Below are 24,477 nucleotides of genomic sequence, written 5' to 3' on the forward strand. Positions count from 1 at the left end.
GTAGCCATTCTGGGAACACTTCTCCTTTGCCAGCAGCTATTTGAATTGCTGAGTACTAGCTGTTAACAATCACCCAACACAGCTACTCATGTAGATATCATTAAAGGAAAATAATGTTTCAAAGAAAGGACTTAGTGGTACATAATTAACTGACAAATAAGGGTTCAGAGTCTGAGAAATTGCAGAGAAGAGAGAGACACAGGTGGGCCCTGAAACCGGTTCTGATCTCACCTGCTGACATTTTAGGATGAGGAGGTTGGGATGAATATGTGGTTTTCACCGTGTTCTTTAGACAGGTAGGGCTCTACAGAGAAGCCAGAGGGACTCCTCCCCCACCTCTTTCACCAGAGCAGCTCCTCTTAGGAGCTTTATTCATTTGACTAGAGCAGGATATTCACTTATGAGGGGGAAAAAAAAAAAAAAGTGAAAACCTCCAGACCGTCACCACAAGCCAGAGGTTAAAAGCTAGGCTCTGAATTCAAACTGCCTATGTTTGAACGACAATTTTGCCACTTATAGGTGACACCTACCTAGTTAACTTAATCTCACTGATCCTCTGTCAGCTCACCTATAATATGGAGTTAATAACATCTTGTTGGGTAGTTATAGGGATAGAAGGACACAATGTATATAAAGCCTGGGGCTTATAAACACTTAGTAAATATTACCCAGCTATAAAACTATTGCTACTGGTGCTAGGATATCTCCATGTTCCAAAATGCTTGGGGAGGATTTCGTGGAGAAGGTGGATGTTGAGTTTTACTGGAAAAATCGAGACAGTGGGGATGTAGAGATTGGGGTCCTTCCTCAATCCCTACAGCCAGAGGTTTGGAGGCCACAACATGAATGAAGCAGAGTTTATGGGCTACCGTGAGATAAAATTGGATAGATAAGTTGAGACCACACTGTGGAGGACAGTGAACACTTCACGAAGAAATTTGTACTTGAACCTTCAAATAATAAGATATTTTTCTTCTTGCACATTCTAAGGAACATAGAAACACTCTGCAGTAATCTCATCGCTTAGGAATCTTCATGGGCTCTCACAAAGATGTATTCTTTTACATTTTTTAAAAGGGAAGAAATGAAAAAGAATGAAGTATTTATCAAAGTCCCAAACCGACAATAACGAGAAGTGGGAAAAGAAAAGACACTGACAGAGAAGCTAGACTAAGTGCAGGGATAAGAGCAGGAGAAGAGAAGGAGCCAAAGTGCACCTGACATTTGCTGGCAGGTGCTGGCTCTCACTGCTGGCTGTGCCTGGGATAATTTACCCTTCGCCATCTCTGTCTGGAGCTTTCCAGTCCTTTGCCAGTAGCCTGATTGCCTAGGATGTTGCTGGCTGTGGATTGTTTTAACCTGCCCCAGTCTTCACCCAAACTAGCTTTGCGAAGCACTGGAAGTCAAGGTATTTCAAGTGTTTATTAGCCTGCCACATGACCGTGAGCTTCAGTCCCTCGCACACACAGGGCGGTCCCTCTTTTCTTCTTGCCAACACTTTCGTTTAGGTCCTCTTAGTTTTTTTTTTTACCTGGGTTATTGCGACAGAGTCTCACTGCCCTTCCCTCCCTAGACTTTTTTCCCTCTGTCTGTGCTACATACCATAGCTGGATTAATCCTCAACTACAGCTTTGATGGTGCCACTCCTGCTCAGAAACCCGCCTCTAATCAAAGTAACACTTTTCCTTGATACAAAAGGAATACATGTTCAAAGCAAAAGTGTGACAATACCAAAAAACTCAAAGGAAAGAAAAATTTCCCATAATATCACCACCTACAGATAATCTGTAACATACTGGGTTTTAGTCTTTTTATGTTACTTTTTAATACCTCATGAATTATTTCCCCATATTCTTTGTTCTTTTTGTTTGTTATGTTGACATCAGAGGAATAAAGTTTATGTATCCAACACTTACTATAGGATATTTAGGTTGCACTGAACATCCTTATGTTTACATTTTTGTACATAAATTATGATTTTTTTTTTAGGAAAAATTCGCAGAAGAGGAATTTGTGCCTCAAATGTATTTATGTTTTAAGGCTTTCTTTTCTTTTAAATGTTTATTTATTTTTGAGAGAGAGAGAGACAGAGTGTGAGCGGGGAAGGGACAGAGAGAGAGACACACAAAGAATCAGAAGCAGGCTTCAGGCTCTGAGCCATCAGCACAGAGCCCGATGTGGGACTCGAACTTGTGAACTGTGAGGTCATGACCTGAGCTGAAGTTGGACGCTCAACCGACTGAGCCACCCAGGCGCCCCTCTTTTCTTTTATAATAAATATTGATGAGTTGCCCTCAGAAAGGTATACCATTTTATCCTCCCACTGTGGGTAGGTATACCCATTAGTAGTGGATTAAACAGCAGCATCTTGGCCTTGATTCAAGCCCCCCCCCTCCCCATCCTGGCCCTGCTGCCCACAGAGGGTTTTCTCCTTCTTTTCCACCACAGCCCCACTGCTGTCCTGTGAGGCTAGTCTCCTAGTACTTTACCCATGCTGCCCACATTGTACCAGCAAACATCTCAGAGCATTCCCTAGGGAAGGCAGGAGACCTTGAAGATTAAGAGGGAAGGCTCTGGAGCCAACCTACCTGGGTTCAAATCGCAGCTCTACCCTGTACCTTCCTGCATGTGGGCAACACTATTAACACCTCAATCACAGTGTGGTTGTGAGAACATAAATGATTTCAGACACATAAAATGTTTCGGATGGTACTTGGAAGGTAGTAGGTATTCAGTGAACATTAGCGACCATTATCAGCAGCAATTAGGAACCATGCTCCATCCTAGGTGTGGGGGATCCAGGAGTGAGAAGATGGCCAAGGTCTCTACTTCCGTGGAAAAAACCCAGATACTATTAAGGGCCCAGCAGAGAATAAAAAGGGTGTTGTGTTGAGCTCAGTCGGTTGAGCGTCCGACTTTGGCTCAGGTCACGATCTCATGGTCCGCGAGTTCGAGCCCCACGTCGGGCTCTGGGCTGATGGCTCAGAGCCTGGAGCCTGCTTCCGATTCTGTGTTTCCCTCTCTCTCTGCCCCTCCCCCGTTCATGCTGTGTCTCTCTCCGTCTCAAAAATAAATAAACGTCAAAAACAAAATTAAAAAAAAAAAAAAAAAGGGTGTTGTGATGGTGAGCGATAGGGTGGGAGGTGGGGCATCACATTCAGTGGCTGAAGAAAGCCCCTGTGCAGCAGGTGCCTCTGAGCTAAGACCCAAGTGGAGAGATGGAGTCATCTGTGAGAGTAAGGCTGCCTCAGGTTTTGGTCTCAGGTGGCAGGAGCTTCAGAACTCATAATAGGCAGATGACTGCCCATCTGCCCCCACACATTTTCAGGATGATAATACCTGGGGGTATATTTTGATCCTTCCTTGTCTTTATATTAGTCAAGCACCGGGAATCATGTGGCCAAGGCTTCCTCTCCTCTTGCTCAAGTCATTAACTCTGGTGGGCCAATGGCCAAGGCAAGAAGGCCTTGTGGGAGTTGACATGTTTTTACTAATTGCTTCTGCTTGATTTCCTGCTTTGTTAAACCTCTTCCTGATCCTTTTGGTTTTTGAATTTTTTTCCTGCTCCCTTGAAGGACCTCCCTCTTGTTCTCTGAAGTCACTGTCTTCCTGACATGAAAAGGCCTTCAGTGAGCCAAATGCATAATGGTGTTAAGTGGCATAAATAAGAAAACCTGAGTCTCCAACGGACAACAAGTTTTCTCTGCGCACTGCAATCTTAGGCATGGAGAGGAAGGCATCTTCCTTCTTCCTCCTCCCCTTTCCTTCCCAAACCACCCCAGCCTGAGTAAAGGGAGAATTGATCTGCCCTTAGAAGTATGCTTCTAGCTGTGGACAGCAGCCCAGAAAAGGCTGCCCCCAGTCCTGTTCTCTCTTGTGGAAGTGACGTAAGCACTTCTGTGGGCTCTTCACTGCCTCTTTTGGGTATCTGATCTTTCAGGGTGGAACGGCCACTGGATGTTACACATGGGGTGGAGAAGCTTCCTTTGGAGGCTCCGTAGTTCCTGGTATGAAAATGTCAGGTCCCTCAGGAAAAGATAAGATACAATCAGTATCTAGGCCAGTTGCTTTCAAACTTTTTGACTCTGACCCACAGTTTACATCGTGACCCAGTTACACACAAAATTATTCTTCCTCTCCTTATGTGTGCTACATTGTGATATTTTCTATTTAAAAAAATATTGGTCACATTTCTCTGAATTGATTTTGCAAACTACTAATGGATTGGACCTGATGTTTAAAAAATGCTGCTAAGTAACTCAAAGGCATCCGTGTTAGATCTCGTCCTGACTTCTCTGGTTGCAATAATATAATTATTTAAGTGCCTAAGTTACAATAAGAGGTTTAAAAACTTTGTACTATTTGATCCAGTGATTCATCTTTGAATCTGCCTCAACGAAAGATGGTTACAAGAAGGGGGATCAAGGGACCATCACCCACATTCTGTTTTTAGTCAAATGTTTAACAAGGTTGTGGGAAAGATACAAATATGAAAGTTGGATTTGATTTTAGGCTGTGAAGGAAAATTTTAAGCACTTAATCCCATTTCCTCAGATGAAGTATCAGATGTTAGTCACAGCTAGTTGCACAACTATACTTAAAGAGTATTTCCTAATAACTTAGCATTAACCTGGAAGAAAACTCCAACATGATACTCCATTGGTGTCTGACTTAAGCCCTAATGCTTAGAACCATCTTATTAGCAATGTCTTGGATGAAGACCTGGAAAACAGTTTAGGCAGTCCCCAGATGGCAACGTAAAGCATTTGGGTGAAAGAACAAGGATTTAAGAATTCGAGCCAGGTAGGAAAGATGGGCCAAAACTATCAAAGTGAACTAATTTAGCAAAAACATACAGCATCAGTGTGGAAGTTCAGAATGTGAACGGCACAAAAACTGGTAGGTGCTAAAATTTGTGTTTCCTCTAGGATGCTGTTTGGCAGCATCCCCGGCCTCTACCCCAAGTTGTGACAACCAAAAATGTATCCAGACATTGCTACATGTCCTTCAGGGGACAGAATTTCTCCACTGGAGAACCACTGAGATAAACTGATGTGCTACTAGGGAAAAAGACCAAATGGATTTTTGTTTACAGTAAGCGCAGTAAATATCACCAGCAAAAATGACTCAGGGACGCCTGGGTGGCTCAGTTGGTTAAGTGTCCAACTTTGGCTAAGGTCACGATCTCCCAGTTCGTGGGTTCAAGCCCCGCGTCGGACTCTATACTGACAGCTCAGAAGCCTGCTTTGGATTCTGCATCTCCCTCTCTCTCTGCCCCTCCCCCACTTGCATGCTGTCTCTCTCTCTCTCTCATTCTCTCTCTCTCAAAAGTAAAAATAAATAAACATTAAATTTTTAAAAAAAATAACAAAGCGGGGCACCTGGGTGGCTCAGTCGGTTGAGCGTCCGACTTCAGCTCAGGTCATGATCTCGCAGCTCGTGAGTTCGAGCCCTGCGTTGGGCTCTGTGCTGACAGCTCAGAGCCTGGAGCCTGTTTCAGATTCGTCTCCCTCTCTCTCTGTCCCAACCCACTCGCATTCTGTCTCTGTCTCTCTCAAAAATAAATAAACATTAAAAAAAATTTTTTTAAGTAACAAAGCAAATACAATCTGAGGCTGTGTCATTACTAGCACTAAGAGCAATTAATGATTACTGAGTGCTTACTCCGTACCTGCCACTACCACAAGTCCTTTACCTGTGAATCTTCACTCAATGCTCACATGGACCCTATGGGGTAGGAATACCACTGTCTCTATTTTGCAGCTGAGGACACTGATGTCTCTGGATATTAAGTGACTCGCTCAAGGTCTCAGAGCTAAGGTAGTGACAGCCCACACTCTGGCCAGTTGTGCTATGAGAGTCTTTAAACTGTACGCTAGGTACACACACAGTAGCATCCTGGGAAGAGTCCGTGCCCTCATTCACCCAGAGCATGGCTGAGAGGTGAGAAAGAAGCTACCTACCCAGCATCTTAAGCAGGGACTTGCCTGTAGCTGAGGTCACAGCCTCTAGTCAGCTCACTGACTTAATTCATACAAAATTCTAATATGTTCTTTCTTCTATCAGCATGATAATAGAGTAACTTTTGGAAAGACTGTCAACAAAAGTGGTCAATAGTATGTGGTGGCACTTCATGGATTAAGTGTCAATTATCTGGAAACCTTTCTCTTCCTGGGACCCTAATTTTTTTTTTTAATGTTTAGTTATTTTTGAGAGGATGAGAGACAGAGTGCCAGTGAGGGAGGGGCAGAGAGGGAGGGAGACACAGAATCTGAAGCAGGCTCTAGGCTCTGAGCTAGTCAGCACAGAGCCTGATGCAGGACTTGAACTCACAAATGTTGAGAGTATGACCTGAGCTGAAGTCGGACGCTTAACCTAATGGGCCACCCAGGTGCCCCCTGGGGCCCTCATTTTTGAGCCCTATAGCTCTGGGTCCAGGTGCAGAGTCACCAGGATCACAATCTTCCCACTCCAGGGTTGGGGCCTGCTAAACTGCCAAGGCTAAGTTGTGAAACTAGCAGGCAGGGGTGGCAGAAGGGCTCAGGTGTAGACAGTAATCCTACCGAAGTCAGAGCCAGGTGCTGCAGAAATGATTGAGAAGTGTTGGGGGATGTTGAACCTGGGGAGCCACAGCTGGGCAGTGACCTGTCTCCTCTCCCAATACCCCTCCAGTGGCAGCCTTGAAGTTCAGGTCTGTGGACCTGCAGAGCCCAAGAAACAACCAGGAGCATCACACGCAGGAGATGGGCCTGAAGCGGCTTGTTGTACGCCGGGGCCAGTCCTTTCTGCTCCAACTACATTTCAGCCGACCCTTCCACTTTGGGACAGACTACCTCACCTTTGTGGCTGAGACGGGTGAGTTCACCCTGCCCTAAGGCAAAATTCACCTGTAGGGCTCCCACCTCCCCTTCTTGAGTGCTCCCTCCCCTCCCTCTTCCTGGGATCCCCAGGACTCTCTAAGTGCTCTCCTGATAAGTGACATTAAAGAAAGATTTGGCCAGCTCAACAAATTGAAACTGTGATGATGACAGCCAATTTTTTTAAAGTTTATTTATTTACTTTGATAGAGAACACAAGCTGGTGAGGGGCAGAGAGAAGGAGAGACAGAATCCCAAGTAGGCTCTGTGCAGAGCCTGATGTGGGGCTCTGTGAGATCATGACCTGAGCTGAGATCAAGAGTCAGACGTTTATCCAACTGGGCCACCCAGGCACCCTGATAACAGCCAATTTTTAAATGCACAATAGGCACTGTGCTGAAACTTCATATATATTATATAATTTAATCCCCATGACAGGAGTTTTAGCTTTCAGGTACTATGATGATCCCATTTTACAGATAAAAATATCTGAGGCCCACAGATCTTCAGTGGCTTGCCCAAAGACATCCAGTGGCAATAAAAGCCTTAAACCAAAAGGATTAGCAAGTGGTGGAAGAAGGTGAGGGTCCTCCTAGCCCCCTGGAATCATGTCACATAGATTTTAAACCTCACTGAGGGGTCATTTGTCTCTCACACAGGACCAGCGCCCACGGAGTTGCTGGGAACCCGAGCCACCTTCTCCCTTACCCAGGCTCGACAAGGGAATGTCTGGAGTGCTTCTGACTTCACCATTGACACCAACTCACTCTTTGTCTCCCTTTTTACACCATCCAATGCAGTCATTGGTCCCTACACTCTGAAGATAGAGATCTCTCAGGGCCAGGGTCACAGTGTGACTCACCCATTGGGAACTTTCATCCTGCTTTTTAACCCTTGGAATGCAGGTACAACTGCTTCGCAGGCTGTAATGACAACCTGATCCACTAGGAAGGCTCAGGGAGGTTCTTCTGAGAAAGCCCAGAAGATAAAAGCTGCTTATCTATGCCATACCACATGCTCACTGAAAAGCATCTTTAAAAAAAGAATTTTAATGGCATGATGAAAATGCTTGTGGTGTGATGTGCAGTGAAAGAGATTAGGAAACGGAACACAGTGTGATCTTAATTGTATTACATGTACGTGGACAGAAAGAGTGGCAGGAATATACCAAACTGTAGTGGTGGGTGTCTGTGAGTAGTGGGAATGAGTGATTTTCATTATCTGCATTCCGTCATCCATATTTTCCAAATCTCTACAATAGGCTTTCCACTTTTACAATCAGGAAATGATAATCATTATGTTTTAAGGTACAGATTATATCACTGGCCTCTAGAAGAGCATTATAGACTTTTTTTTTTTTTTTATTAAATTTTTTTTTTTCAACGTTTATTTATTTTTGGGACAGAGAGAGACAGAGCATGAACAGGGGAGGGGCAGAGAGAGAGGGAGACACAGAATCGGAAACAGGCTCCAGGCTCTGAGCCATCAGCCCAGAGCCCGACGCGGGGCTCAAACTCACGGACCGCAAGATCGTGACCTGGCTGAAGTCGGACGCTTAACCGACTGCGCCACCCAGGCGCCCCCATTATAGACTTTTAAGGGGTCCAGTTTCGATTTCTATTGCCACCAACCCATTCCTTCCCCTATTATCCAGCAAGACACTGTCATTACTGTATTTTATTTTATTTTATTTTATTTTATTTTATTTTATTTTATTTTATTTTTAATTTCTCTGTTTGTCTTTTGCCCCCTCTCCTACTCTTAACCACTCAGAGGATGATGTCTACCTGCCAAGTGAAATACTATTGCAGGAGTATATCATGATGGACTATGGCTTTGTTTACAAGGGTCATGAAAGATTCATCACCTCCTGGCCCTGGAACTATGGGCAGGTAATACTGTCACCAGAAACGGGGCCTGGGGCAGGTCTCCTTTCGCTGGTTCTTAATCAACTCTATTAGCTCACAAAAGGCCACTAACAAATGTCACAGTGTGTGGTGCGGGGCCAATTTCCCAACCAGTAAGAGGGGAAAGGAAGGAAGGGGAGATATCTTTCAAGTTTTTAATATTTTATATAAAAAACTTAAAACATTTTCCAAGTAGACAGGATACTAAAATGAACCTGTCTCTCAGCTCCAGTAACGAGCAATTTATGGTGAATCTTATTCCATCTATACCGGGGGTTTGCAAACTAGAGTCCACTGACTGTTCTTGTGTGGTTCATGAGTTAAAATGGTTTTCGTGTTTTTAAGTTGTTGAAAAAGAACTAAAAATTTTTTTGTGATATGCAAATTATATGAAGTTCAAGCTGTGGTGTCCATAAATGACATTTTACGGGGACACAGCCATGCTCATTCACTTAAGTATCACCTGTGGCTGTGTTAATGCTACAGTGGTAGAGTTGTGTAGCTGAGACAGAGACCCCACAGCCTGCAAAAGCTAAAATACTTACTATCTGGTCCTTTACAGAAAAAGTTTGCCTGTCCCTAGTCTGTACTGTCCCCATCCCTCCAATCTCATCACTGGAAGTTTTGAAAGGAATTTATAGATACCATATCATTTAATAGAGTAATACTTTGATTATAGCTCTAAAAGATAACAATTCTTCCTGAAAAAGTGAACATTATCATAACTGAAAAAATAAACGACAATTCTTTAATAACATCAAACATCCCGTCAGTGTACAAACGGCAGGACCTTTGGCTCTGGGCAACTTTTCCACTTTCAACCAGCAAATATGACTGGTGTACTTTCTGCCTCCCTCCCAGTGACATCTCAGCCCCATCCACACTCACCAGGAGGGTGGTGGGGAGGGAGTGGGGAGCCTGTGTGCTCCAACTGTGACAATTTGTGTGATTTTTTGAAACGGAGACATATGTCTGCATCCCCACCTCTCCCTCACTCCCCTGTGCACATCACAGCTGCAAAGAGCCAGCATTCTCCATACTTCACATAGGCATATGTATCAAGTATATGTTATAAACTTATGTCATGAACCTACACTGGCTTCTCCTGGGTTCCCAGCTACAGCTGAACTCCTCTACTTGATTTCAAGGCTCCCATACTCTTCTCCCTCACCTCTCACAGCTGCCCTGTTTTTATCCATCTGGTCTTTCCTACTCCCTCATGTCCTCCAGAAATGAGAACCTCTAAGCCCCTGTCCTGGGCAGCACCATACTCAAAGACCTCAGGTGAACGTCCCCATCCTGTTCTCTTCCTGTCTACCTGGCCCTTCCAAGCCTACTGGTGCTAATGGCCTTCTCTGATCTCTTGTCAACAGGGATCCCTCACCTCCAAATTCTGTTTGCATTTTCCATTAGAGCCACTCAGGTTCATTTTCCAGAATTCTGAATCTCATACACTCCCAATTTGACTTATAAGCTCTTTGAAGGCAGGACCTTGTCTTATATTTTACCCCATCCTCATCTCCAGCACATATACACCATCCCTCAAAGCCTGTGTTATTGACTTGAAGTTTTAGGACGCTCTTCTCTTTTCTCTCCCTTGAAATCACTTGGAAGTTTGAAGAGGACATCATAGATATCTGCTTTGAGATCTTGAACAAGAGCCTGTACTTCTTAGAGAACCCATCCAAAGACTACTCCCAGCGGAATGACCCTGTGTACGTCTGCAGGGTGGTGAGCGCCATGGTAAGCACAGAAGCTCTCCCGGCCCTGTCTGAGGACAATCTGAGCTTCCCTAGGGCACTGTGGGGACCCGCCTGTCTGTCCTTTGCAGATCAACAGCAACGATGACAACGGTGTGCTGCAGGGAAACTGGGGAGAGGACTACTCCAGGGGGGTCAGCCCGCTGGAGTGGAATGGCAGCGTAGCCATCCTGCGGCAGTGGTTAGCCAGGGGCAGGCAGCCTGTGAAGTATGGACAGTGCTGGGTCTTTGCAGCTGTGATGTGCACAGGTGAGTGAGGGAGAGATGGGGATGCAGAAGCATTCGTTTAATTTTTGGGATGACCCTTTGAAGTCGGGCTCTGGTTATCTCCATTTTCACATAAGTTAACTGTGGCCTGACCATAGCCCCACAGCTAAGAGATGGTGCACACAGGGACTCTCACCCAGCACACTCCATACTCTTGGGGACTCCTGCATATTTTCCTAGGAGGGAGGTTGACCCGTCACAATCACTCCGCAGTCTCCTTGATGGCAGTTAGACTACTAAAATGGTCACTTGGATAAAGAAGAGTGTGGCCCCAAAGTGGAAGCAAAGGCAGCTTCTCTCTGCCACTGCTCAGGTTTCTCAGCTCCTGGTGAGCCTGGAGTCAGGGACAGCTGAGGGAAGCTTGAAGTACAAGCAAATGGTCTGGGAAAGTCTGATCCCACGTGTAGGCAGAGCTGGCGGCTCCCAAATACTTCTTGGAGAGTTTCTTGAGGAGTTACAATAGGAGATTTGCTACTTTGCTAACTACCCACATGGAGCATCAGTGTTTTTTGCATTACCATTTATTTATGATTTAGTGCAAAGGTGTTGATCGGATTATCTGTGAGGATGAGAGAAAGACAGAATACTGAGGTGTCTGCCTGTCCTGCCCCATGCAAGGCAGGAGTACCTTACACATGCTACCTGTTGTGTTGTGATGCTCAGTGTTTGCTGAGTGAATGGGCTGACTCTGAATTGGAGGATGAGGGAGCAAAGAACAGAGAAGACAGAGACAGGGGCCAAAGACAAAGTTCTAGATTTTTCTGAGAGGGGCAGCACAGCTTGGCAGATATGTACAGGTGCTACAGATAGACGAGATGTTTAAATCTGAGTATTCAAACAGAGTGACCTCACTTTGCTCATTCATTTTCCCTGGAAAATGCTCAGCACAGCACCAGCATTTAATACGGCCACATTTGTCTTGGGCTGGGAAGTCCCTAGTTAGGCAGGTGTTGTAGAGGAGAGCTTGGGCCCTTAGGCCCTGGGATGAGAGGGAGAAGGTCTAGGTCTGCATCCTTACTCCGTCTTGAAGCCTCTCCCCACTCCCAGGCCCTAAAGTTCTGGGGCCATTGAGGAAGGGGACAGCTGCTCCCACCACACAGCCTCTGGCCACTTGCAGTCCTGGTCTAGCTGTCACCCCTGCAGAGAGGTTATTAAAAGCTCAGGAGATGGGCTGGGAGTAGAGAAGTGACTGTGAGCACATGGCTGGCTCCCTGTGGGACTCTTGAATCAATTGTAACAAAAAGATTGGTCAATCTCAATAGTCCTCTTACTTTTCAAAGCACTATAATCCTCCCAGCAGCCTCAGGAGGCACCCACTGCTGGTCCTGAGCTGGAGAGGGATAGGATAAACTTGTCTGAACTCCTCACCTTGCTGGCTGAGGTGGAGACCTATGTTCCAAAGGTCACATCTGGCTCTTGGCTTGATTTTACTTGGCCTTGGGAAGATGTATGTGTGTGTGTGTGTGTGTGTGTGTGTGTGTGTGTGTGTATACACGCTTACGCTTGGGTGTGGTGGTGGTGTAGGTGGTGTAATATCTGCTTTGTGTGAGTAGATCTTAACTACTTAAGTGAAATCTTAAGATCTTAACTCAGTTTTGGGGGCACCTGGGTGGCTCAGTAGGTTGAGCGTCCAACTTCGGCTCTCAGGGCATGATCTCAAGGTTCATGAGTTCAAGCCTTGCATTGGGTTTGCTGCTATCAGCACAGAGCCCGCTTCAGATCCTGTCTCCCTCTCTCTCTGCCCCTCCCCAGCTTGAGCTCTCTCAAAGATAAATAAAACATTTAAAAAAAAAGAAAAAGATCTTTACTCAGCTTTAAAAAGCCTTTGTAGTACTATCCTGAGATGCCACAAGAGGATGCTGTTGCCTCATCAAAGATGGCTATTGCCTCATTGTACAAGCAAGTTCCCTCTGTCTCTGATGTCTTCCAATTACTTCTATGTGTATCTTGCCCTTCTATCCTTTCCCTGATTTCTTTCTTACCTCCTCCAAATCCTTGTATTTCAGTAGAATTACAGATTCAGAATTTCAGAATTGAAAATCATCTGTTTCAATTCCTTATTTTGTTACACACAAGGAGACTAAGTCCCAGAGAAGTTAAGCCACACAGCTTCTCTTCTAAAACAGGCCACAAGGCCTGAAGTTTTTTATTTTCTTTCAAATTAGCAAATGTTTTAGGTTCTCTGTTTTTAATCTGGAAAGCTGCTGAATGGAAAAAGCGCTAAATAATAAATTGAGTTGCTTATTGTTGTTTTAAGTAACCTTCAAACGATTTTTTTTCTTCCTAGTGGGATGGAGACCATCAATGGGACAGGTAGGCAGCAGGGTTCTGGGCCTGGGTTTAGTGCTTTGAGAATAAAGGACTTACAGGTATGGATCTGCAAGAATCTTGACCTTCTTTCTCTCCTCCAGCTTAAAAGTTAGAAAGCATTCATGGGGAGCTAACGATTCTGCTTGAAATGAACTCAGTGATTCTCCATGTTTTCTTTCTCTTTAGTAATGAGATGTTTAGGTGTTCTAACCCGTGTGGTTTCCAATTTTCATTCTGCACACAACATGGACAGGAACTTGACCGTCGACACCTACTATGACCAAAATGCAGAGATGCTGCCTACTCAGAAGCGAGACAAAATATGGTAAGGGACACCATCTCAAACACATCTCTGCTCCATGTCAGGAAGGGTAAGGAAGCTCTGACCTGGTTCTCTCTAGTTTTGAGGCAATATCATCCTTTATCTTGTTGCTGGTGCCCAGAGAGCAATTCCCTAACCTAGGAGACTGTTCTGGCTAATTACATCATCACACTAAACTCCCTTCAGAAATATAAGACTATGGGATAACATTCTGAAGCCCACAACCAAAAAAATTGATTTTGTGTTCTGTGAACACTAACTTCAAAATCTTTATGCATCTTACAGATGACTCTTCCTTCTTTGAGCCATCTGTTTGTGCCATTCTCTGTTTCTCCTTGGGCAAAGCCTGCACTTGCTGCTTTTGTCCACTTCCTCAGTCTCTCCTGTTTCCTCCTCTATCCACCTCACTCCCTCTCTGTATGTGTGTGTGTGTGTGTGTGTATGTGCCTTCATTTCTGGATCTCTGATCTCTTCCCCTGGCTCCTGTTTCCTCCTCTATCCACCTCACTCCCTCTCTGTATGTATGTGTGTGTGTGTGTGTATGTGCCTTCATTTCTGGATCTCTGATCTCTTCCCCTGGCTCCCTTCTCCTCTGCTGTACTGTAAATCTGGTGTCATCTTTTTCCTTTTCCAGCCAGGTTCCAGGTCAGATCTTTGGGTTGTGTGAGAGCTAGTGGCAATCCTTGGAGCCCCTCCTGCTCTGAGTTCCTAAAGGGCTGAAGAACCCCCGATTCAATCAGCAGTGGTGTATCTGAGAAGGCTATATCACTTATGTAGCGTTTGGTGTGTGAATGCATAACCTGAATCTAATCATGAGAAAGCCTCAGATAAGCTCAAAATGAATATAGCTCTGGCAAATAAATACTGAATTCAAAATTTCAATGTAATAAAACAAAGGCTGAGAAACTGCTCCAGATCAAGGTAGACAAAGGAGACAGGACAGCTAAATGCAATGTGTGATCCTAGACTGGGTAGTAAAGAATGTAATAAAGGACACTATTCAAATTCTACCAAACATTTAAAGAGTTAATGCCTATTCTCTTGAAGCTGTTCCAAAAAATAGAAATGGAAGGAAAACTTCCAAACTCTTTCTATGAAGCCAGCATTACCTTGATTCCAAAACCAGACAAAGACCTAACTAAAAAGGAGAACTATAGACCAATTTCCCTAATGAACATGGACACAAAAATCCTCAACAAGATACTAGCCAACTGGATCCAGCAATACATGAAAAAAATTATTTACCACGACCAAGTGGGATTTATACCTGGGATGCAGGGTTGGTTCAATATCCACAAAACAATCAATGTGATTCATCACATCAATAAAAGAAAGGACAAGAGGGGCGCCTGGGTGGCTCAGTCGGTTGAGTGGCCGACTTTGGCTGAGGTCATGATCTCGCGGTCCGTGAGTTCAAGCCCCGCGTCGGGCTCTGTGCTGACAGCTCGGAGCCTGGAGCCTGTTTCAGATTCTGTGTCTCCCTCTGTCTGACCCTCCCCCGTTCATGCTCTGTCTCTCTCTGTCTCAAAAATAAACGTTAAAAAAAAAAAAAAAAGGACAAGAACCACATGATCCTCTCAATAGATGCAGAGAAAGCATTTGACAAAATACAGCATCCTTTCTGGATAAAAACCCTCAAGAAAGTAGGGATAGAAGGATCATACCTCAAGATCATAAAATCCATATATGAAAGACCCAATGCTAATACCATCCTCAATGGGGAAAAACTGAGAGCTTTCCCTCTAAGGTCAGGAACAAGACAGGGATGTCCACTCTCACCACTATTATTCAACATAATATTGGAAGTCCTAGCCTCAGCAATCAGACAACACAAAGGAATAAAAGGCATCCAAATCAGTCAGGAAGAGGTCAAACTTTCACTCTTTGCAGATGACATGATACTCTATATGGAAAATCAAAAAAATTCCACCAAAATCCTGCTAGAACTGATCCATGAATTCAGCAAAGTCACAGGATATAAAATCAATGCACAGAAATTGGTTGCATTCCCATACACCAACAATGAAGCAACAGAAGGAGAAATCAAGGAATTGATCCCATTTAAAATTGCACCCAAACCTATAAAATACCTAGGAATAAACCTAACCAAAGAGGTGAAAAATCTATACACTGAAAACTATAGAAAGCTCATGAAAGAAATTGAAGACACACACACACACACACACACACACACACACACACACACACACACACAAAAGGAAAAAGATTCCATGCTCCTGGATAGGAAGAACAAATATTTTTAAAATGTCAATACTACCCAAAGCAATCTACATATTCAATGCAATCCCTATCAAAATACCAGCATTCTTCACAGAGCTAAAACAAACAATCCTAAAATTTGTATGGAACCAGAAAAGACCCCAAACAGCCAAAGCAATCTTGAAAAAGAAAACCAAAGCTAGAGGCATCACAATCCCGGACTTCAAGCTGCATTACAAAGCCATAATCATCAAGACAGTATGGTACTGACACAAAAACAGACACTCAGATCAATGGAACACAATAGGGAACCCAGATATGGACCCACAAATGTATGGCCAACTAATCTTTGACAAAGCAGGAAAGAATATCCAATGGAATAAAAACAGTCTCTTCAGCAAGTGATGTTGGGAAAACTGGACAGTGACATGCAGAAAAATGAACCTGGACCACTTTCTTACACCATACACAAAAATAAACTCAAAATGGATGAAAGACCTAAACATAAGACAGGAAGCCATCAAAATCCTCAAGGAGAAAGCAGGCAAGAAACTCTTTGACCTTGGTTGCAGCAAATTTTTACTCAACGTGTCTCCAGAGGCAAGGGAAACAAAAGCAAAAATGAACTGTTGGGACCTCATCAAAATAAAAAGCTTCTGCACAGAAAGGAAACAATCAGCAAAACTAAAAGGCAACCAACGGAATGGGAGAAGATATTTGCAAATGACATATCAGATAAAGGGTTAGTATCCAAAATCTATAGAGAACTTATCAAACTCAACACCCATAAAACAAATAATCCAGTGAAGAGATGGGCAAAAGACATGAATAGACACTTCTCCAAAGAAGTTCGACATCCAGATGGCCAACCAACACATGAAAAAATGTTCAACATCACTCATCATCAGGGAAATACAAATCAAAAGCACAATGAGATACCACCTCACACCTGTCAGAATGGCTAACGTTAACAACTCAGGCAACAACAGATGTTGGCAAGGATGCAGAGAGAGAGGATCTCTTTTGCACTCCTGGTGGGAATGCAAACTGGTGCAGCCATTCTGGAAAACAGTATGGAGATTCCTCAAAAAATTAAAAATAGAACTACTCTACGACCCAGCAATTGCACCACTAGGTATTTATCCAAAGGGTACAGGTATGCTGTTTTGAAGGGGCAAATGCACCCCAATGTTTATAGCAGCACTATCAACAATAGCTAAAGTATGGAAAGAGCCCAAATGTCCATCGATGGATGAATGGATAAAGCAGATGTGGTATATATATACAATGGAGTATTACTCAGCAATCAAAAAGAATGAAATATTTCCATTTGCAACTATGTGGATGGAACTGGAGGGTATTATGCTAAGTGAAATTAGTCAGAGAAAGACAAATATCATATGACTTCACTCATATGAGGACTTTAAGATACAAAACATATGAACATAAGGAAAGGGAAACAAAAATAATATAAAAACAGGGAGGGGGACAAAACATAAGAGACTCTTAAATATGGAGAATAAACAGGGTTACTGAAGGGGTTGTGGGAGGGGGGATGGGCTAAATGGGTAATGGGAATTAGGAATCTGCTCCTGAAATCATTGTTGCACTATATGCTAACTAATTTGGATGTAAATTAAAAGCTAAAAAATAAAAAAAAAGAAGATGTGGTAGATATATACATAATGGAGTATTACTCGGCAATGAAAAAGAATGAAATCTTGCCATTTGCAACTACGTGGATGGAACTAGAAGTATTATGCTAAGCGGAATTAGAGAAAGACAAATATCATATGACTTCACTCATATGAGGACTTTAAGATACAAAACAGATGAATATAGGAGAAGGGAAGGAAAAATAATATAAAAACAGGGAGGGGGACAAAACATAAGAGACTATTAAATATGTAGAACAAACAGAGGGTTGCTGGAAGGGTTGTGGGAGGTGGAATGGGCTAAATGGGTGAGGTGCATTATTCTTGAAATCATTGTTGCACTATATACTAACTTGGATGTAAATTAAAAAAAATAAATAGGACAATATTTGGTCGATTGATAAAATTGAAATATAGACAGTAAATTAGATAAAAATATTATATCAATAAGAAATGCGTGGGGTTGATAACTGTAAGGGAAGATCTCTATTCTTAGAAAATACACACTGAAGTAAAAAACAAAAGAAAAAATGTATTGATAATCTTCAAATCCATACTGAAAGAAAGCCAATGATAAAGCAAATGAAGCGAAATGTTAACGATAGATAACTTGGGTATATGGGTATTTTTTGTAATTTTTAAAAATGTTTATTTATTTTTGAAAGAGAGACAGAGACATGAGCGGGGCGGGGGAGGGGGGAGCAGAGAGAGAGGGAGACCCGGAATCCAAAGCAGACTCCAGGCTCTGAGCTGTCAGCACAGAGCTCAGTGCGGGGCTTGAACTTATGAACTGTGAGATCATGACCTGCGCTGAAGTCTGACGCTTAACTGATTGAGCCACCCAGGCACCCCTGGGTATTTTTTGTACTATTCTTGCAACTTTACTGTAAGCTTGAAATTACTTCCAAATAAAGAGTAAAAAAAGGGGGGGATATAATTAGTACATAACAACTTTGTACAGTGCCATATAGTACCTAGATTTTTCATGGGTGATCACTTCATAATTTATACAAATGTTAAATCACTATGTTGCACACCTGAAAATAATACAATATAGTATGTCAATTACATTTTAAATTTTAAAAACAATAATATAAAGCACTCAATGTAGTGTCTGATACCTGACAAATCCAGGAAAATGTGAATCTTCATTTCCTTACTCTTCTCTGCAGGAATTTCCATGTCTGGAATGAGTGCTGGATGATCCGGAAAGATCTCCCACCAGGATACAATGGGTGGCAAGTTCTGGACCCCACTCCCCAGCAAACCAGCAGCGGTGAGTGAGGGCCACTGTGGAAGGATCTGGGCTCCGTGGGGGGCTGAGCAGAGGGACTGATCACATGAGCAGGAGGCCAGAAAGGGGTAGTATTTTTTCTCACTTCATTGCCTTCAGCTGGGTGACCCAGATGACTCGAAAGACCTTGTTTTCTCACCTGCAAAGCGGGGAAGCTGATAAATGCCACAGGTGGCTGTGAGGATCGGATGAATTTGTGGGAACCTGAGAGCACTCGGTGTGTGAGGGTTTTCTCCATCCCATCCCCTTACCTGCCCTCGCCACCACCAGCCGGCCCAGTCCACATGCTAGCAGCTGTCAGCTGTCCTCAACTTCTGTTCCTTCCACAGGGATATTCTGCTGCGGTCCTGCTTCTGTGAAGGCCATCAGGGAAGGGGAGGTTCACCTGCCCTATGACACCCCATTTGTGTACGCTGAGGTGAATGCTGATGAAGTCATTTGGCTCTTCAGAGATGGTCAGGCCCAGGAAATCCTGGACCATAATACCCGTTCCATTGGGAAGGAAATCAGCACCAAGATGGTAGGGTCAGCTAAGCGACAGAACATTACCAGCTCCTACAAGTATCCAGAAGGTGCTTGGGGCCCTGGGGTTTCAGGGTGGGTGGACATGACGTCTGTTGTGTTCTTCCCAGTGAGAATGGTTCATGCCTGTTAAAACCAACACCACCTGATCACCTCCTCCTCATCGCAAACTCCCAGGGGCTTTCCTGGACCCTGGCCATGTGGGCCTAGGGCTCCTGGACTGAGCAAATAAAAACAGAGTGCCCAGTTAAATCTGAATTCCAGATCAGGTCAGATAAGCAAATATTTCATTAGTATAAGTGTGTCCCAAATATAGCATGTAATATACTTAAACAAAAATTATTATATATCTGAAATTCAAATTTACCTGAAATTCAAATGGAATGTTCTTTATTATTATGGCAACTCTGTCCTAGGGTCATATCATGGTCTCCTTACATCATGGCAGTGGGGGTGGCAGCAAGGAGGGAGGTGGACACTTAAGGAGGGAAAGGAAGGACACCTGGCCTGTGGAAGGGAGTAGATGTCCCTGTGGAGAAGGCCAGGGTGGCATCAGGCTGCCTGAGTACCAACAATGCTGCTATGTTGGTACTGCTATGTTCTAGTGGTATATAAGCCTGGATGTGTTCTTAACATCCCTGTGCCTCCACCTCCTCATCTGTAAAATGGGTTAATGATACCTCAGAGGGCTATTGTGAGGGCAGCTGAGTATACAGAGAAAGCACTTGGAGCAATGCCTCTGGTGCATAGTAACTTCACTAGAGAAGTCCACAATTTGGGATGAGTTGGAGTTCAACCTGAATGTTAAGTAGACCCCAGGAGCAAGAGATGAAGACCCACTTAAAAGATTTGAGCATGTATTTTATTTATTTTATTTTTTTTACCTTTTATTTTATTTTATTTTTTTCTTCAATATATGAAATTTATTGTCAAATTAGTTTCCATACAACACCCAGTGCTCATCCCAAAAGGTGCTCTCCTCAATACACATCACCCACCCTCCCCTCCCTCCCACCCCCCCATCAACCCTCAGTTTGCTCTCAGTTTTTAAGAGTCTCTTGAGCATGTATTTTAGAAGTGAGGATGTTGATGCGGTGGGGGAGGGGGGGAAGCCTTTGGCTTTGATGATGATGATGACAGTGATGACGGTGACAATACTGATGACAAAGAACAGTACTGGGTATTCAGCAACTCATTTAACTCAAATTTTTGGCAACTCTATGAGGCAAGGACATATATCTGGGTTATAAATGAAAGAATTGAGCACCAAGGGATTAAGGGACACCTAGCTGAGCAAGATCTGAATGCAGCACCAAGCAATATACCAATCCCCTGTTCTCAGCCACGATGCTGTATTGTTTCCTTATGTGGCTCCTTATGTGTAGCTATTGTCTCCTTATGTAGCTGTATTGTCTCCTTATGTAGCTTCCCTTTGGGAAGGGAGCTGGAAGTTTCTGGGTGGCTTGTTTCCCAAAGAAGGCCACTGGTCCTCTCAACCCCTCCTCACTGAGGTCTTTCCTGGCTCCCCTTTCTGCCAGGATCCCCTGAAGAGCGATCTGTGTTCATGAAGGCTTCCCAGAAAATGCTGGGCCCAGGAAGGGCCTCCTCACCCTTCCTGGATCTGCTGGGGTCCAGGGGATCTCAGGATCAGCCAGCCCAGCTGCAGCTTCACCTGGCCAGGACGCCTGAGTGGGGCCAGGACCTATTGCTGAAGCTGCATGCCCTGAGGGTGCCAGACAGAGTCCACCCCCGGGGTCCCATCAGACTGGTGGTGCACTTCTGCGCACAGGCCCTGCTGCACCAGGGTGGCACCCGGGAGCCCCTCTGGAGGCAAACAGTGCACTTGAACCTGGACTTTGGGGAGGGTGAGTATGAACAAGGCCTGGAAAATCACCTATAGGGATGGGAGCTGTGGGGTCATGAACAAAGCTGGGATGGTTCAGCCAGATTACACAGAGATCCCTGCACCCCAACACACACGTGCCAGGTAGTGAAGCTGTTGTTGGCAGGGGGTCACATATGCCATGTGCTGTACCTCTGACACTATCCCACTAGGTGAGACATAGCAATGACTTCTGGGGGCAGTAAGTATAGGTTAAGTACACTGTATCTTTCTCTTTGTTATGCAAACATACTTTCACACACATACAGACTCACACACATAGAATCTCACACATACAAATTTCCGTGTGTGTGTGTGTGTGTGTGCGTGTGTCTTTGTTTCCAGACTCAAGATGTCTTTTGTCTGTGCTTAGAGATACAGTGGCCGCTCTTGCTACCCTACGACAATTATAGAAACAAGCTGACAGATGAGAAGCTGATCCGTGTGTCTGGCATTGCCAAGGTGGAGGATATGGGGAGGTCCATGCTGGTCCTAAAAGATATCTCTCTGGAACCTCCCAATTTATCTATTGAGGTAAGGTGTTTTGGACAGAGATGGAGCCCGGAAGCCTTTTGACTCACCCGACCCAGGGGCTGGGGCTACAGCAGTGAATGAGATACAGTCCCTGCTTCAGACACCAAATAGATGATTAAAGCACAGTATGGTGTTGTCTTGTCCTCTGTGCAAAGTGCAGGGCAGAGTGGAAGTCTTCCCAGAGGAAGTGACATTTTGTGGAGGATGCATAGGAAGACACTGTCCAGAGAAATGAGATGGAGATGAAAGCATTTTAGGGAGATAGCTTTGCAGAGGCAGAGAGACAGGAGAGGCATGGCTGGGAGATTGAGTAGAGGAGTCGGATTTGAGAAAAACCACAAGTGAAATTCCAAAGGTGACTGCAGATAACACAGGGTTGACAGGGAAGAGGGAGGACATATGAAAGGAGCCTCAGATTTGAGTTCTAAGATTGTGTGGCTGGCAAGGTCATTACAGGTGGAAGAAGGATAAATGGAGGGCAGAAATATTCCCCATCTCCCGTTACCAGGGTTTTCCTTCCCTCAAAGCCTCCTTTCTCCATCTCCCCTCCTGTTCTAAAGAACTTGCCCGCTGCCTGATCCCAACCTGGCTTTGCACCTGCTGGATTTGTTAGTGGCACACTCCACCCCAACCAGAATGAGTATCTCCACATCATAAACCATGTGACCACCTGACAGTTTTCACCTGGGAGTGTTGTCAGGCCACGGTGCGGCAAACAGTGGGTAGAATCACAGCCTGGTGCTGAGGCGAGGACCCTGCCCCCATTACCCAGAGCCCTGGTTACAAACAAGATCCAATGCAAACACATCAGAACCAGAGTAGACTATCAATTGGTCCCCACAGTTAAGGGAACTGGGGATGATTTGTGTGAGTATGAAGGATCCCAAAGACATTTTTGCCTGTTCTACTTTGATGCCCTCATTAGAGGACAAGGGATTTGTTTCTTTCATTTGAATTTTAGAGAAGCCAGGGTGGGTTCTTACTTTTTCTTAATTCTCTTTTTGAGGCAGAACATGCCTTGAGTATGATCTGGGTGGTCAGGACCCATTTTAGTTCAACATATGTTCATCAAATATCCACCACCTGGTTGGCACTGCACTAGGCACCGGGCTCTAGAAGTGAGTAGGATAGAGACCCTGCCTCCCGCTCACAGGCCAAGGCCATGCTGCCCTATGACACAGACCTCACGTGGGATGCACAGAACACACCTGGGGAAACTCAAGAGTGTTTCTACTGTCAGAACAACGTGGGGGAAAGATCCTGGCTGGGGTCTGGGACACCTGGCTCAGGTCCTGGCTCTGCCATATCATGTGACATTGGCCTCAGAAGGATAGTGCTAGGGGTACCTGGGTGGTTCCGTCAGTTAAGCATCTGACTCTTGGTTTGGGCTCAGGTTGTGATCTAGCGGTTCATTAGTTTGAGCCCTGTATCAGGGTCTGCACTGATGGTGCTGAGCCTGCTTGAGATGCTCTTTCTCCCTCTCTCTCTGCCCCTCCCCTGCTTGTGGTCCCTCTCTCTCTCAAAATAAATAAGTAAACGGAAAAAAAGAAAGATATCACTGATAGCATATGGATGGTGCATATAGCACTTCTTATCCCATGCCTCTGTCAGACGCTACTAATCAGTCATAACTCTCTGACTCTGGATTTGTCCTCAGGATCCTTTTCAACACGCCATTTCTATTAGCCATGATGAACAGATTGGAGCTGGCACGTTAGTTGAAATCTAATTGCCATCCTGAACTAGATGGTGGGGAGGGAAATAGATTTCAACTTGGTGCCAATTCCCAACTGGCAATGGCTTCCTGAAGCATTGTGACTTTCTAAGACAGGTCAGGATATTTGTTAACCTTGAATAGTCTTCGGCTTACATTCTTCTCTCCCAATTGCAGTGGTTTAGCAGTAAGGAAGCAGTCCCTGGTGGTGAAGAGAAGGACAGTGGAATGAGGGTACTGAACTGGAATGTGGAAATGAGGCCAGTTGCCCACAATATCCCTGTCTTCTCTCCTCACAGGTGTCTAAAAGGGCTGAGGTGGGCAAGGCACTGAGAGTCCACATCACCCTCACCAATACCCTAATGACTGCTCTGAGTAACTGCATGATGGTGCTGGAGGGAAGTGGCCTCATTGATGGGCAGATATCCAAAAAGTAAGTACCGTCTGTCTCATGCTGGTCTCTGACAAGGGGTAACTTGTGGGGTCATAGGTCGGTCCTTTGTCTCCTGAATGGTGCCTACTTGCCCCCACTTTCCCACCCTCCTTGGGGAAGGTTGACCTTGGTGGTGTTGGGGGGTGGGAGGTGCTTACTCCAAGAGGGGAAACTATATCACCCATCCCAGCAGTTACTTAAGGCTCTAACAGGCTCTTTATGACTTTCAGCATTGGGACTCTGGTGGCTGGACACACCATCCACATTCAACTGGACCTCTACCCCATCAAAACTGGACCACGCCAGCTGCAAGTCCTCATCAGCAGCAATGAGATCAAGGAGATCAAGGGCTACAAGGACATCTTTGTTGCTGCAGCCAGGGTTTCTTCAGCCCCGCCCCGCCCCGCCCTGTACTCTCCCAACCACCCCCTCCCGTCTCTCCCTGAGCCCAGCACCCTTCCTACTGCTCCCCTCCTCATCCCCTAGCCCCTTCCCTACCCCCCACTCCTGATACCCTTCCAGCCCTCTGGCAGCCCCACCTTGGTCTTTTCTGCTCCTGAAGGTGTAATGTTATCTTTTCCCCTTCTCTGTCCGGTTCCTGGCCTGCTTGGGGTGAATGAAGCACTATTAGAACCTCTGTGCATCTTGGGAAGAGACAATAAAGACCTCTTAATTTATCACCAGTGTTCTCTCTTCTGTGCTAAGAATCTACTGATTGCTGCTGGCTGGTCCCCTGGCCTGGCTGCCAGATGCATTGGCTAGGCCCTCTCTGCTCTTCCTGTCTTATCTCTCTCCTGCTT

At 44.8% G+C, this 24,477-nt stretch overlaps 1 protein-coding gene across 1 annotated transcript; it reads left to right on the forward strand.

Moving 5' to 3' along the window:
* Nucleotides 1–718: 718 nt before the first annotated feature.
* TGM7 (transglutaminase 7) lies at nucleotides 719–24,354 on the forward strand. The gene is made up of 14 exons (XM_045450798.1): nucleotides 719–826; nucleotides 3,941–4,007; nucleotides 6,673–6,855; nucleotides 7,517–7,762; nucleotides 8,631–8,749; nucleotides 10,379–10,507; nucleotides 10,596–10,773; nucleotides 13,288–13,426; nucleotides 18,471–18,574; nucleotides 18,922–19,164; nucleotides 20,653–20,979; nucleotides 21,370–21,530; nucleotides 23,544–23,677; nucleotides 23,908–24,354. The coding sequence occupies exons 1-14, from the start codon at nucleotides 719–721 to the stop codon at nucleotides 24,161–24,163; spliced, it is 2,394 nt and encodes a 797-aa protein (XP_045306754.1). The 3' UTR covers nucleotides 24,164–24,354.
* Nucleotides 24,355–24,477: the final 123 nt, after the last annotated feature.

The sequence above is a fragment of the Leopardus geoffroyi genome, chromosome B3, assembly GCF_018350155.1.
Source record: "Leopardus geoffroyi isolate Oge1 chromosome B3, O.geoffroyi_Oge1_pat1.0, whole genome shotgun sequence".
In the NCBI taxonomy this organism is placed as follows: Eukaryota; Metazoa; Chordata; class Mammalia; order Carnivora; family Felidae; genus Leopardus; species Leopardus geoffroyi.

Bases quoted from the DNA above. Each gene is read 5' to 3' on its own strand.
- TGM7 (XM_045450798.1), top strand. From the start codon at position 719: ATGCTTGGGGAGGATTTCGTGGAGAAGGTGGATGTTGAGTTTTACTGG. The intron at 827-3,940 runs GTTTGGAGGCCA...CTGATCTTTCAG, and splicing joins CTCAATCCCTACAGCCAGAG to GGTGGAACGGCCACTGGATG. The intron at 7,763-8,630 runs GTACAACTGCTT...TTAACCACTCAG, and splicing joins TTTTAACCCTTGGAATGCAG to AGGATGATGTCTACCTGCCA.